The 15,326-nt window shown below is 49.2% G+C and overlaps 3 protein-coding genes across 5 annotated transcripts in view; 2 read left to right on the top strand and 1 right to left on the bottom strand.

The window, feature by feature from the left end:
* The first annotated feature begins 85 nt into the window (after positions 1-85).
* Positions 86-1,260, top strand: TMEM88 (transmembrane protein 88). Of its 2 annotated transcripts, XM_033184710.1 has the most exons (3): positions 86-425; position 815; positions 913-1,260. In XM_033184710.1, the coding sequence occupies exons 1-3, from the start codon at positions 216-218 to the stop codon at positions 1,125-1,127; spliced, it is 426 nt and encodes a 141-aa protein (XP_033040601.1). In that variant the 5' UTR covers positions 86-215; the 3' UTR covers positions 1,128-1,260. The 2 variants fall into 2 exon arrangements, with proteins under 2 accessions (XP_033040601.1, XP_033040600.1); XM_033184709.1 differs by having other exon boundaries at positions 586-1,247.
* Positions 1,261-1,831: 571 nt separating this feature from the next.
* The window catches only part of NAA38 (N-alpha-acetyltransferase 38, NatC auxiliary subunit), a 30,401-nt gene continuing 16,906 nt past the window's right edge, over positions 1,832-15,326 (bottom strand). The window contains exons 1-3 of one of the 2 annotated variants that reach the window (XM_033184711.1): positions 2,531-3,031; positions 2,162-2,345; positions 1,832-1,990 (exon numbers count right to left, since the gene is read on the bottom strand). In XM_033184711.1, the coding sequence (XP_033040602.1) occupies positions 1,878-1,990; positions 2,162-2,345; positions 2,531-2,611 (378 nt within the window). In that variant the 5' untranslated portion in view covers positions 2,612-3,031 and the 3' untranslated portion in view covers positions 1,832-1,877. Of the gene's footprint in view, positions 1,991-2,161; positions 2,346-2,530; positions 3,032-15,326 lie in introns of those variants that run through there. The other variant, XR_004430841.1, reaches the window with a different exon arrangement.
* Positions 3,129-7,424, top strand: LOC117067749 (cytochrome b5 domain-containing protein 1). The gene is made up of 4 exons (XM_033184702.1): positions 3,129-3,435; positions 3,561-3,637; positions 3,764-3,982; positions 4,535-7,424. Exons 1-4 carry the CDS (start codon positions 3,276-3,278, stop codon positions 4,763-4,765), a joined length of 687 nt encoding a protein of 228 aa, XP_033040593.1. The 5' UTR covers positions 3,129-3,275; the 3' UTR covers positions 4,766-7,424.

Below are 15,326 nucleotides of genomic sequence, written 5' to 3'. Positions count from 1 at the left end.
GATGGGGAGGACCGCGCAGACCCTGGCGAGGGCGAGCCCCTCCCCGGAGGCGCCTGTGGAATGTCCAGGGCTCTGGTCCGCTCCTCGGGATGGGGGGTGCCTAATCCTAGAGCCGCATTCCAGGATAAGGGGGGTGGGGAGAGGCTGGGCCGGGGGAGGGGCAGGAAAGAGGGCTATAAGGGCAGCGGCCCGGGCGGGCGGAATCCAGGCGGGCCATGGCGGATGTCCCCGGGGCACAGCAAGCGGTTCCCGGTGGCGGCCCAGAGCCCCGGGACCCCCTGGACTGTTGGGCCTGCGCTGTGCTTGTAACAGCCCAGAATCTGCTGGTGGCTGCCTTCAATCTTCTCCTGCTGGCGCTGGTGCTGGGGACCATCTTGCTACCCGCTGTCACCATGCTGGGCTTCGGCTTCCTCTGCCACTCTCAGGTGAGCGTGCGCCCCGGGCTGTGCGTGTGAGTGTGGGTGTTGGTGTGTGGTGATGCTGGCGGTGGGGTCTATGGGCCACAACTTCAACCCGCCTGGGCTGTTTCCACCCCGTGCACAGTATGGCCCGGTCGGCTTGGGCCTGATGCCTCTTCTCCCACAGTTCCTGCGCTCCCAGGCACCCCCTTGCACCGCGCACCTGCGGGACCCCGGTTTCACGGCCCTTCTGGTCACCGGATTCCTGCTCCTCGTGCCGCTGCTCGTGCTTGCTCTGGCCAGCTACCGCCGCCTCTGCCTGCGCCTCCGCCTAGCCGATTGCCTCGTGCCCTACAGCCGAGCCCTTTATCGGCGTCGGCGCGCCCCGCAGCCGCGGCAAACCCGGGCCTCACCAGGGTCCCAGGCCGTTCCTACATCAGGAAAGGTCTGGGTATAATGACCCTCGAGTCAAGAACAACCCTGACGGCTGCCCTTCTTCTTACTCGGCCCAAAGACTTGAAGCCCGGCATCTTCCGGCCTGCCCTGCCCCCCCCACCCCTGCCTGAGCGGAGTCCTAGCATCCCCTTGGGAGCAGCGGCGTCAGTGGACCCAATGCTGAGGAAAGCCCCCACATCCCGGAAAACCCACTTTCCTTTCACTACCCACATCATCTCAATCCTGAACATCTGGGCTGGAACATGCACACCTCCCCCCTCAGCCCCGTGGTGAATGGGACAACAATCTCGTGCCCTCCTTTTATGGTGCAGCTCCTCCAGTATTTCCGGGGCTGGGGGGCGGGGCTGGAGGGGAAGGAGTGTCCACGCATCAATAAAGATTTAACGAACTGAACGTGCTCTGCAAACACAGGAGTGGCACAAGTACTATCACCCCTGCCCTGTGCCGAGGAACGGGAAACGTGCCAGGGCCACAAATGAGCAGAGAGGAGCATCCTTCAGCCCCCTGGCCTTATCGCTTTTGTCCGTTCTTCCTGGCCAGAACTCAGAGATCTGTCCCTGACCCCAGGCACCTCCCTATCAATAGAGTGGAGGGGGCCCAGCCTCGGCCGCCTGCCCCTGCTCCCCTTGGGGACCTGAGCCCGTTCTCTGACCCCAGCTTAAAGGAACTCGGTGTTGCCAGGCCGGGGTGGGAAACAATGGGCCTTCCGGAGCAGGATGACACCCCCTCCCGCCACAATTCTGGAGCAGCAGCGTGGGAGGGAAGATGCAGGGGCCCACCCTGGGGCCTGTTGGTGCATCATTCAGCCCTGTCCCCCATCTCTACCCCTGAACTTGAGAGAACCTTTGGCACCCCTGGACATCCCGGTTGGTAGAGGAGGGTTGAGGGTGCTCCCGACTTCAGATGAGTCCTTTCCTCTAGGGGTGGGGTGTGCTATCCCTGTACTGGCATCCCAGCTACACACAGACACAGGTCCATTCGGTCGTAAGTTTAATGAAGTCTGAAAGGCATGCGCCACCGTGGTCAGAGATATGGAGGCCCGGTCAGACTCTCCCTCTGCACCTCAATGGAAACGATGTGGTGTCCGGGTACCATGGCCAGGCCCAGCACACGGGGCTCCCCGGCAGAGAAGGAATCTGGAAAGAAGGATCAGAGGATCAGGGAAGCAGGCCGGCATCAGTCCCGCCCCTCTGAGCCACGAAAACGAGCCCCAGAAAACAAGGGCTGCAGCCAGGCCCTGAAGGGGAAATGCCTTGGGTAAGGTTCCGCCACATTCCCAGGCGGGTGTGCATTCCCCAGGCACTGACCCGACGGCTTGAGGAACTCCTGCGCCGAGCCCAGGATGACATTGCAGTCACGGTCAGTGCAGAGGAAGCAGCCGACCAGTGTCCGTCCATCTGTCATGCGAATGCGCATAGTTTTGTTGAGCAGCGCCTCTAGCTGCTGCCGGGCGCGCGCAGCCGCCGAGTCCTCGCGCTCTCCGTCCGAATCCTGCGCGGGGTGGAACAAGCGCTCAGATCGCGCGGTCCCGGCTGCCCGCCCGCGGAACCACAGCTCCCGGCAGCCCGCGGGGCGCTCACACAACGCCCAGAGGCTGCCGGGACCTGCAGTTCCCCACCCCCTCCATCTTGCTGCTCGACTTGCCCCTCAATCCCAGAACCAGAGCCCGTGCTAACCCCGGCGCTGGAGCTGCTCTGACGCCGACTGCAACAGCCATTCTCTTCTCGTAGCAGCATGGTGGGTCCAGCTCCGGCCATTTGCCCGGAGGCCTCCTCTGGGCCTTTCAACTTCCTAAGCACCTTTCAGGTTGGGTGGTCCGAGATCTCGCGAGCGCTCCCGACCTCTTTCCTTTCGCGAGATCACCTCTCCTTCCCCTCCTAGTCTCCTCGGCAACGGCAGAGATCTCGCGAGCTTCTCCTACTTCTAGCGCTGTGGCTCACTGAAGCGTACCACGCCGGATGTCTTACGATATCGCGAGACCTTTACCTCTACTTTCTTACACATCCTTTAGAAACTCTGGAATTTAGCGAGAATACACTCTCATACTGCCTCCTCCCTTGTTTTTCTGTCTCAGATAGTCTATCCTAAATATCCCATGTAGCCCAGGCCACTAAATTAAAACGGAGCGTATTCGTTTTCTGCCCACCCCCAACTCCTGAAAGCGGCGCAACTCAATTACTCCATCCTTATATGCCCCGTGTGGGACTCATACTACGTTTCCCGTGAACACGTGCGGCCCAAGCCCCACCCCCTGATGGTTATCTCAGTGGACGGTGGCCGGGAAAGGACAATGGTTTCCATGTCAGCGGATAAACGCTCTCCCCTCGGCTCCCGGACGCGACGGAGGTCTTAGTAGTAGTGAGTGCGTGCTGAGGAGCAAAGGAGTAACCAAGAGAGCCAGTGACCGACAGAGCAAGAGCCATGCCGCGCCGGGGCCTGGTGGCTGGGCCAGATTTGGAGTATTTTCAGCGTCGCTATTTCACGCCGGCAGAGGTGGCCCAACATAACAGGCCCGAAGACCTCTGGGTATCTTACCTGGGACGCGTGTACGACCTAACGTCATTGGCACAGGAATACAAGGGTAAGGATCACACGTTGGGCCGGGGCCGGAGTGTCTGTGTGTGTGTGTGTGTGTGTGTGTGTGCGCGCGCGCGCGCCTGCCTGGTTCTTGAAGGGCTAGCATTGACCGTGGCTGCTCTTTTCAAGGGAACCTGCTGCTGAAACCTATCGTGGAAGTTGCAGGCCAGGACATCAGCCACTGGTTTGATCCAAAGACCAAAGACGTGAGTTATGCTGAAATCTGGGGTTGTGGGTAGAGGCAGTGGAGAGCGGGGATGGGAAGGAAAAGCGGAGGCTAGCCAGAGCATAATGACTGCTCTGATCCCTTCGCCCCAAACCCTCCTTTAAAGATCCGCAAGCACATAGATCCGCTGACCGGCTGCCTGAGGTACTGCACCCCGCGGGGTCGCTTTGTGCACATTCCGCCTCAGCTGCCCTGTTCGGACTGGGCCAACGATTTTGGGAAGCCCTGGTGGCAGGGGTCGTATTATGAGGTGGGGCGGCTGTCTGCCAAGACCCGGAGCATCCGCATCATTAACACACTCACGTCGCAGGAGCACACACTGGAGGTGAGAACTGGTGACAAGGAGCAGGTTAGAGGGAATGGGGAATGCCAGCAAATCTCTAGGCCGATCTTCAGGGCAACATTTTTTCCATAACCGGTGGGAGTGTATTTTCTACCCTTTACATTGAGGCAACTGAGGAAAGCACAGCACCTAGGCCCCCAGGGTTGGTAATCCTAGGAGTGTCTGGGTCACAGGGCGACAAGAGACTCCTTTATAAGCCCGGGAACAGCAGTTTATGCATCTTAGCGATGGTGGTCCTTCGAAACTCTTACACGCTGTTTTGTCAGCAATTGAACTTTCTTTTTAATTTACTCTATTGCACGGATATAGTGAGGGGACAGTTGACCCTTTATGGCCATCTGGTAGTTAGAAGTGGCTGCCATTAAGAGCTGTAGGTCTTTTGGGCCTGTTCATTGCATGCTGGAGTTTCAGCTTTTTTTCTGGGGCCGTAGATTACCTGAAGCTGCTATCTGCCAAGGGAGGCACTTTGATCCCAGTGTGTATGTGTATACTCCATCCAGAATTCTGGGCGTGGGGTGCTTCTGTGTTCTCCAGGTGGGGGTTCTGGAGTCCATATGGGAAATCCTACACCGCTATCTCCCCTATAATGCACACGCTGCCAGCTACACGTGGAAATATGAAGGGAAGAACCTGAACATGGATTTTACCCTGGAAGAGAATGGGATCCGGGATGAGGAGGAAGAATTTGACTATCTCAATATGGACGGTACACTTCACACACCTGCAATACTTCTGTACTTCAATGATGATCTCACAGAGTTGTAGGAAAGGAGACGTACACTCATGTACACTCAAGACGTATTTTGAGTTTGGCTTTTTCTGTCTCTTGAGGAAAAGTGGTGGGGCCGAGGGGTGCCTGGGCCTAGATCTCCATTCCTCTCTAGGAGCTAGCCTGTGCCCTTCTGAAGTGTAAAGGTCCTATTCCCTGCCTTCATTACAATTTGCTCTGAGAAAATTAGTGAATTAATCTTTAGGAATGATACAAGAAGATCAAGTATCTTGGTTTAGGGAGATGTAGAAGAGGATAGTCAGAGTTCAGGCAGAACTGTTTGATAGTTAAGAGAGAGTAGTTCTACAGGGGTGAGATATGGAAGGACTTTTTTGGCAATGATGGAAATGAGATGTCTGCAGGAAGATGGGATTTACAAAGACAGGAATAGGAAATGTTTATCATTGACCATACAAAGCTGGCTTATCTTACTTGTAGAATAGTATTTGGCAGCTGAAACCCAAGGGAAAGAAAGGAAGTGAGTCATTATAGGCAATTCAGGCTAGATATTATGCTGGGTACTTCATATACCCTCTCCCCCGCTCCCCCCATGAAGAGAAGGGGTCTCGCTCTGTCACCCAGTCTGGAGTGCAGTGGCAAAATCATGGCTCACTGCAGCCTGGAGCTCTTGGGCACAAGTGATCCTCCCACCTCTGCCTTGAGTAGTTGGGACTTTAGGTGCATGCCACAATGCCTAATTTTTAAATTTTTTGTAGACACAGGGTCTCACTGTGTTGCCCAGGCTGGTTTCAAACTCCTGGCCTCAAGTGATTCTCTTGCCTCAGCCTCCCAAATAGCCTCTTCAAGACAACTACCCTATAAGGTGGATTACTATTACTATTTTACAGATAAGTCCTTTGAAACTTTGAAAAGTTTAATAGCTCAAAGGCACACTAGGTAGTACCACTAGAGCCAGAATGCAAATTCAAGTCTACCCAACTCCAAAGTCCATGTTCTCTCAATATAAAGGGACCATCTCAATGTCTAATCTCATGTTAACATTTGTAACCACTGTTCTCAGAGCAAGTATTTGGGATGTGGCTTTTTCCTAGGCTCCTTGCACAATAGGAAACTGTGGTCCTATTGTACAGTTAGCAGTTATTGTCTCTGGAAGGGAGTTTGCAGAGTTCTCCTGTGGCGAAGAGGAGGCAAGGAAGGCTAAGTGTCAGCTAAGCAATAGCTATTGGGGCTACTTCCTTGTTAATCCCATACCCCACATTTCTTTCCTGACCTTTTTGGGGCAAAGAGGTGGGTATTTACTAACTTGAGGGAAAACTAGAGTGGGGAAAAGGCCAGCAAATGAGTGACACTTTGGTGAGGGAGAAAAAGGAGGCAGTTTGCCACATGGAGAAGATGAGGAAGACAGGGTTGCAAGATGGTGACTCCAAAAGAGAGAACTTGACAGGGGTAATGTAAAGAGAGATGTTAAATAAGTCAGAAGACTCTCCTGGTGACCAAAAGAGAACCACTATCGGGGGCAGTGGCTAGATTTGGTCTCCTTTAACTTAAGGAGGGGAGATTTGAGAATGACAGACAGGTGAACTTCCTGGCAGCAGCAAGCAAAACACACATCAGGAAGAGTTTAGCGTGTCTTCTGGCAGGGGGCATCAGGGTCCAGCACAGGAGAAGGTGACCCCTGTGAGATACCGTTGGGCTGTATAGGTGTTCTGAGGGGCTGTGGGAGGCATGAACAGGAAACATTGCTATTGGCTTCAGCAGTATCTGAATTTACTGTGAGGTGGAGGATTTAAATCTAATCCCATGGAATGCAGGAGTCCGTGAATTATCTAAATCAGTCATTTTGATCTTTAATCAACTCTGCAATTATGTGTACCTTGTTTGCTCAATTAAACCCTGAACTATTTGAGAATGAAGGCTATGCTGTTCCTCTAGTGCAAGCCTCAGGGCCTGTCCTGTGCCTACGGGATGTCTTCATTCTGCCAAAATCTGTCCCTCTTCCAGAGACTCCAACTTCAATGCCTCTTGCCAGAAACACATCCCTTTCCTCACACATCCAGTCACTCATCAAGTGTAATCTGTCTCCTAAATATCTCTGGAACCTATCTTCTTTTCTCCAAGTTACCATCACCTCTTGTCTAAACTGCTATGGAAACTTCCTAACCTGTTCTCCCATTTCCACTTCTGCCTTCCATGCTGCAATAAGAGTCAGCAATGAAAAACAAACCTAAACATCGAACTTTCCTTAGTTTCTTCAGTGGCTTCCACCTGCTTTTGGAATAAAGTCCTAAATTCAAAGGCCTTGTATAAATCAGGCTCATCTCGCAACACCCCTCTTTGTTCTCTACAGCCCAGACACTGGCTTTCAGTTCATTACATGTCTTGCCGCGGAGCCCTCACACACTGTCCTCTCTGCCTGCAACACGCTTCCTTTCACTTTCTGCCTAGCTGATCCTAAATGTTCCTTCCTTAGTTCTTTTCTGATTTCTTGGTGGGTCAAGACTTCTGATAAATCGGTTAGCACCATGCATTTTCCAGAGTTTTTATTACAATTGTAAAATTATGGTTGTAATAGGCTGGCTGTACTGCTAGATTGTAAGCTCATGAGGGCAGAGATCTTGTTCACATCTTGCTCACTGCTATATTTTCATTGCTGAGCACACAGTTGCTGCTCAATAAATTGTGAATGAACTCAAATGTTAAGAGAACTCATCTGTCTATAACTAGTGGGGGGGATGTTGTGTCCTAGTAGGCAAGGAAGGATGGAGGAATAGGATGTCTGGTTCCTGTGCTACAGTCTCTATCCACAGGATTCCCTTTCCCTGCTTCCCCTATACCCCAAAACCAAAAGTTATTCCACAGAGTGTCGCTGGCCAGGTGCAGTGGCTCACGCCTGTAATCCCAGAACTTTGGGAGGCCGAGGTGTGAGGATCACTTGAGGTCAGGAGTTCAAGACCAGCCTGGCCAACCTGGCAAAAGCCTGTTTCTACTAAAAATCTAAAAACTTAGCCGGGCGTGGTGGCGTGCACCTGTAATCCCAGCTACTTGCGAGGCTGAGGCAGGAGAATCGCTTGAACCCGGGAGATGGAGGTTGCGGTGAGCTGAGATAGCGCCATTGCACTCCAGCTTGGGCAACAAGAATGAAACTCCATCTCAGAAAAAAAAAAAAAAAAAAGAGGGACTCACTAGATTTTTTGGGGGCCAATCCATCTGTCATTTCCCCATATGGCCACCAGGTGGCTGTAATTACTTACAGAGTCAGGGAGACAAGCCTGGAGGGAAAACCCTTTCAAAGTTAGGATGGAAAGGTGGCCCTTGGACATTTATAAGGGGGAGGGAAGGACAAGAAAACAAGGAAAAACCACACGGCCACCGTTCCATTAGCATTAGGTTTATGCCCGCTTTTTTTTTTTCCTCACAAGCACATGGCAGGAAAGGAGTGCAGTTAGGAATTCATGGGATAGAACAAAAGGGGTCCTGATTACAGGTATGGGAGTGTATAGGGCAAGGTATGGAGCTGACAAAGATATAAAGACATCACAATTTTTAAAAATAATGTAATGCATTCATTTATTAATACTTAAAAAAAAATCTTTCCAGTAGGCACTGCTTTGTTCTCTAAATAGCCAAGTGGATATTTGCATGAGGATTATGTAAATAATGCTTTAGCCTAAAACCTAGAGAGCAAACAGAACATGAATGCAGGGTCCAAGTCCTCTTGTGATAGTCTCTTTTGCGCTGGAGGGTGGTGGGTGGAGGGTGGAGTGCTGAAGGGAAGGCTGCTGTCCCCAGTTAATCACAGAGCTTCAAAGGACTCAACTGGCAAGATTTCCCACAGGTGAGGTCCCTACATGCACATATTACTGGGGGTCATAAAGAGGCATATGTTCCTTGGAGGAAGCTTGCGTACTCACTGGGATAAAACATGCACACATGAAAAGGTAAATGAACATAGTACATAATAAAGGACTAAGTTACGGTATAAAAAAGTTTCCACCCTTATGGCAAGTCACAGGTGGATTACTAACCTGGCTATCCTGAAACTGTTTCTAAATACTCTGTGTGTGTGTGTCTGTGGATGTGTATTATTTTTGGAAAACGGAGCTATAATTTCCATCAGGTTCTCCAAATAGCCCAACCCCCTACTCCTACTCCTGAAATAGCATGCACACACACACACATACACAACAATAACTGAAAAAGCCTCAAAAGTCAAATATCAAAAGTGACAATACAGTGTGGTCCCAATACTCTGGCACCTGTCTCAATGGTCTGCCTCAACCTGTGGCAGAACCGTGGCAACCCATGGCAGAAATTCCTAAAGCTTTAACCTTTGGGGCTAAATTTATGACGAGTCTCAGGTGTTTTACTACTGTACCAAATGTTAATCTGGCTGTACCTTGGAGCTGAGTAAAGGGATCTATCATTTGGTCTTGATACGATAACATCCAATCATACATTAGGATAAGGTTAATGCATCCAGCCCCACAGCTAAGTTTAGGGAGACCACATGGCTGGGCTGCTGTTGGGAGAACAGCCACTTGATCATGGGCCAGTAGAGCACACGGTTTAGCTGGAAGAAAGCACACAGAATTTGAAACCTGACTGATCTTTATCCTGGAAGCCAAAGATTAAGGATTCAAAATACAAATAGATATGCACCACAACTACTAGGTATTCTAGGCACACAGAAAGCACTAAAAAGAAAAAACCAAAAAGCTGGTGAATGAATAAGTGAAGTGAATCCATCAAAGTGGGGATGGGGGTAAAAGCTTAAGTGCAGTGGTGTGATCACAGCTCACTGTAACCTCAAACTCCTGAGCTCAGGCAATGCTCCTGCCTCCGAGTAGCACCACTATACCTGGCTAATTTTTTGTTTTTTGTAGAGACAGGGTCTTCCTATGTTGCCCACGCTGGTCTCAAACTCCTGGCCTCAAGCAGTCCTCCTGCCTAGGCCTCCCAAAGTGTTGGGATTATAAGCACCAGCCACCGTGCCTGGCCAATATTTTAAATAATTGTGTACCTAGACTGGGTGTGGCAGCTCACACCTGTAATCCCAGCACTTTGGGAGGCAGAAGGATCACTTGAGGCCAGGAGTTCAAGATAAGCCTGGCCAACATAGTGACCCTGTCTTTACTAAAAATACAAAAATTAACCAGGTGTAGTGGCAAGTGCCTATAATCCCAGCTACTCAGGAGGCTGACGCAGAACTGCTTCAATGCAGGAGGCAGAGGCCGCAGTGAGCCAAGATCACGCCACTGCACTCCAGCCTGGGCAACAAAGTGAGACTCCATCTGAAAGAAAAAAATTGTGTGCATGAAGCAAAGTTTGTGTTAACTACTTGTGTGTAGAATGTTCTACTTGTGGTGTCGTGTAGGCATCTAAAAGTTTCAGATTTAGGAGGATTTTGGGTGTCTGATTAGGGATGCTCAACCTGTACATACACATGCCTATATATAAACATATTATGAATAGAGTGAAAGTACAATAAAGACACAGAATCACATGAGAGTGACAGCTGAATGATCAGAGGCATGTCTGAGGAGATGCTCACATGACTCATCTGTCTTACCTGTAGAACTGCATTTACCAACATTAATCCTCCCAACAAACTTAAGGCATAGGTACTATTTTCATTTATACTGAAAAACAACACTGAAGCAGAGAGAAGTAAAGTAACTTGCCAAAAGTCATACAACTAATAAGTACCAAGGTAGTCATAGCCCATCCAACTAACATACCGCCTCCCTGCATGTCAAACATAGGATGCTATTCTAGTTACCTACCACTGCTGTATTTTGCCAGTGAATCTGCAATATGGGTAGGGCTCAGCAGGGATGGCTCACTTCTACTCCAAAAGGTGTGAACTGGGGTGGACTGTTGGGAGCTGAGGATCCACTTTCAAGATGGCTCACTCACATTGCTCTCAGTGCTGACTATCAGTTTTTCTCCACATGAGCCTCTACACGGGGCAGTCTGGGCTTCCTCACAGCATCCCAAGAGAACCAAGAGGAAGCTGAATCATATGACCTAGCCTCCATTCCAAGGGGAGGGAACTACTCCCACCTCTCAGCGGGAAGAGTCTCAGAATTACACTGTAAGAAGAACACGTGGGATGTGAGACATTAATGTGGCCATATTTAGAAAATACAATCCACCAGAGATGCACTGGAGGTAAAAGGGGGTACCCAGCCCAGTCTAGGGAGGAGTGGAGGGGTGGTCTTTGAAGGGTTGTGTGTAGGGGAGATAGGGCATTGATACTTGAGCTGAGCCTTTCTTAAAAGCCTAGGTTGGAATCTTGGCCCTATCATGTATTCAATTCATTAAAATGATACTGAGCATCTGTCAGGCAGTCCTGGAAACTGTGGATACAAAAACTAATGACACAGTTTCTGCCCTCTAGGAGCTTAGAGTTTAGTGGGAGATTCACGGGAAGTTTGTGAGTCTCTTAACTTGTCATCCTGCTTCCTTATTTACACAGTAGCCACAGAGAACTTTTTCTTTTTTTTTTGAGATGGAGTCTTGCTCTGTCACCCAGGCTGGAGTGCAGTGGTGCGATCTCGGCTCACTGCAAGCTCTGCCTCCTGGGTTGACGCCATTCTCCTGCCTCAGCCTCCCGAGTAGCTGGGACGACAGGTGCCCACCACCACGCCCAGCTAATTTTTTTTTTTTTTTTTTTTTTAGTAGAGATGGGGTTTCACTGTGTTAGCCAGGATGGTCTTAATCTCCTGACCTTGTGATCCGCCCGCCTCGGCTTCCCAAAGTGCTAGGATTACAGGCGCGAGCCACCGCACCCGGCCGCCATGGGGAACTTTTAAAATTCCCACGTTAAAAGTCTTCAAAGGCAACCTACTTCTCTTTAAGATGAACTTAGAAACCCTTACCATGGTCCAGAAGGTAAGATTTGGCTCTTTCAGGCTCTTCTTTGTCTCCCACATTGGCCTTTCAGTTTCTGAAATGCCCCCCAAGCTTTGCGTCAGAGCCTTCCTACATGCTGTTCCTCTGCGTGGAACACTCCACCCACCACTCTTCAGTTGGCCCCCTGACTCCTTAAAGTTGCTTAAATGACACTTTCTCTGATACCTCCAATTATGTCAAGTCCTTTAACACGCCTTCCCCAGGGTGCTCTGAAATGTCATAATTATAATTAAAATATTTAGGGTAATTCACTGTTTAATGTCCATTTTCTTTCCTTCTTAGACTGTAAGCACCATGGGGGCAAGGGCCACATCTCTTATTTGTGAAATACCCAGCACCTAGCCCAGTGCCCAGCCCAGAGCAGTCACTCAGTAAATACAGAATGAACAAATATTTGGTGAATGCTACAAAAGAGCTAAGTAGGAAACACACATCAGGAGCACCTAACCCAGTCCGGGGGGACCAAGCCTTCTGGGGGAGTATCATCTCAAGCTAAGATTTGAAGGACAAGGAGGAGTCAGTCAAGTGGGGAGGAAGAGGACCAGGGACAGGTGGAAGAGAGAATGCTTCCTGCACAGGATAAGAAATGCAAACGTAGACTGGAAAGTGTGGAGAACTCGGAGGCAGAAGGAACTGCTGCATGGTAAAGCTAAGAGGAAAATGGGAGGCAGGAGGAGGGAAGCCCATGAGAGATGCTGAGCCAGGCCAAATCATAGAAGGCTTTGTCAACCAGGGTAAGTTTTTTTAAAAATTGAGACATAATTCACATATCATCATATTCACCCTTTTATAGTGTACAATTCCAAGTTAAGTGTTTTATGTTTTGTTTTGTTTTGTTTTTGAGACGGTGTCTTGCTCTTATTGCCCAGGCTGGAGTGTAATGGCATGATCTTGGCTCACTGCAACCTTCGCCTCCCGGGTTCAAGCAATTCTCCTGCCTCAGCCTCCTGAGTAGCTGGGATTACAGGTGCGTGCCACTACACCCGGCTAATTTTTGTATTTTTAGTAGAGACGGGGTTTCACCATGTTGGCCAGGCTGGCCTTGAACTCCTGACCTCATGATCCGCCTGTCTGAGCCTCCCACAGTGCTGGGATTACAGGTGTGAGCCACTGCGCCTGGCCCAGAGTTAAGGGTTTTATAGAAAGAATCACATGATCAGATTTGCATTTTCAAAAGGTGACTTGACTACAATGTCAAGAGAGAAGGAAATGAGGGAGAGAAAGTGGAGACAGAGAGACTGGCGCTAATGCGGTAGTCCAGGTGAGATCCAAAGGCAGCCACAACTAGGTTAGTGGCAGTGGAGATCAGAGATGAACTGAAGAGAGAATAGGAGGACTTGATCATTTGGGTAGGGGTCTAAGGCAAAGGGAGGAGTCAAGGATGACACCCGTGTCTGGCCTGGATAACTGGGAGGATGGTGAAAGGAACTGCTGGAAGAAGACTTTGGGAAGGAAAGTGATGAATTTTTAGTTAGCTGTATGAGGTAACTCTGGGGCATGCAGTCACATGTCCAGATCTTATTGGATATATAGGACTGGATCCTGAAAGACAGCTCTGGGCTAGAGTTATAGGTGTGGGAATTATTGACAGATAGCAGCTGTAGCTAGTCAAGGATCAGATCCCCTTAAGGGTGAAGTGTAATCTACGTAGAGGTTTGGGGAGGAGGAAAGGACACTGGAAAGGAAGAGCTAGAGGGATGAAAGAGGCCAAGCGGGAAATGTTGCCACAGAAGCCAAAGAGAGAGCATAGAAGAGAGGGGAGCGGTCAACAGCATAAAGTGCTGCACGGAGGTCACGTAAGATGAAGACCTGAGCGACCATGGATTCTGCAAATAGGTCACGGTGGCTTTGTTAGAGAAGCCAGGCTGCAGTTGGACAAGGTATGCATGGGATATTCTTAGAAGAAATCCAAATGCAGAAAGGAGGAGTGTTCTGGCTTTATAACCATGCACAGAATATTTAAATACCTTCCTTTGGATTCCGTTTCTTCAACCATAAAATACAGATAATAGAAAGTAAGGTGACAGTAGGGCAACAGGCAAGATCCAGGACATGGTCACCCTAAAAAGATGCCACCTTATAGTGTTGTTGAGAAGGTTAAATAAGGAATGGGAACCTGCCCAGCACTATAAAGAGTCCTTGGAAAAGACACTCAGAAAGCCTTAGTTTTCTTTCCCATTCCTTGTGCTAGCCATTCTTTATTTAGTAATGAATCCTGCCCTCAGGATTTTAAGATTTGGCATTTTTCAGCATCCAGGTAACATCTGACATGATTAGAAAATTACAGACTGTATCTGCGACTAACACTCAGTTTCCGACCTAACAATAGTGTTTATTCCTTCATTAGGAGAAGTTTTTGAGTCAAGTAAAATATGGTCTGTTTCATATCATGCCAGAATTGAGCTTCTTTACACAGTGATGAAAGCAAGGGAACGGGGCCAATTACTGGGAGACGAGTAGCTAAAGTCAGTCCTTTGCTCCTAAAGGAGTTTAAGGTGCTTAAGCTCATAACTCAGGTTGTGAATCTTCTCACCTTGCAATCATCTTAAGTGAATCTCTGAAGAGAGAAGTGGCTAACAGTAAACTTGATGGTTTAGAGTAACAGCTACCAATTATCGAGTACCTTATTACAGCCAGTGCTTTATGTAAGTTAGCTCACGTAACCCTCACCACAACAACCCTTTGAGATAGGCATTAATAGTGCTGTTTTACAGATGAAGGAGCTGAGACTTGAGGGATAAACAGCTTGCCCAGAGTCATAGTTATTAAGTGGCAGAGCTTGGATTCCAGGTGTTACCTTTCTGACACCAAAGTTCAAACTCTTCCTCTAATGAAGTGAGTGGATAACTTTATTATTGACTCTGGGATACATTTTAGGAGTTCTACAGTTTTGGAATATAAAATAATTTGATTTTAATGTACTAATTATATCTCATTCAGTCTGAAATAAAAATGATTCTCAGTCGAGTACAGTGGCTGATGCCTATAATCCCAGCACTTTGGGAGGCTGATGGGTGGATCACTTCATGTCAGGAGTTTGCGACCAGCCTGGCCAACATGGTGAAACCCCATCTCTACTAAAAATACAAAAATTAGCTCCTGTAATCCCAGCTACTTGGAAGGCTAAGGCAGGAGAATGGCTTGAACCCAGGAGGCAGAGGTTGCAGTGAGCCGAGATCACACCACTGCACTCCAGCCTGGGCGACAGAGCAAGACTCCGTCTCAAAAAAAAAAAAGATTTATTTTACAGACTGGAGTGCTAGATGGCGAAAGGGCCCAAGAGCAAGTGAAGGGGTAAGAGGAAGCCAGTGTGGGTTAGCATTTCCCATGACAAATTTATAACCTAAAAGATAATCAGCTGGGAAAAGTGTGCAATTCTGCTGGAACAACTGGGGCTTGAAAATAGATGAAAAGCAAGATACTTCTAGCTGGCCAGCCAACAGAAAACTATTAAGAAATTGTTAAAAAGCAATGTCAAATGGGGAAAAGTTTGGTTTTTGCCATTTTGTATAGGACTATTCAGTTTCCATCACAGTGGTCAATCGAAAAAGATCTACAGCTGGGCATGGTGGCCCCTGTGCTTGTAGCCCCAGCTACTCCAGAAGCTGACGTGCGAGGCTCGCTTGAGCCTGGGAGGCAGTTGCTGCAGTGAGCTGAGATCATGCCACTGCACTCCAGCCT

Source organism: Trachypithecus francoisi, unplaced genomic scaffold, assembly GCF_009764315.1.
Source record: "Trachypithecus francoisi isolate TF-2019V2 unplaced genomic scaffold, Tfra_2.0 Lachesis_group20, whole genome shotgun sequence".
Classification (NCBI taxonomy): Eukaryota; Metazoa; Chordata; class Mammalia; order Primates; family Cercopithecidae; genus Trachypithecus; species Trachypithecus francoisi.
The sequence above is the reverse complement of the archived record's forward strand: the minus strand, read 5'-3'. Positions and strand labels throughout refer to the sequence as shown.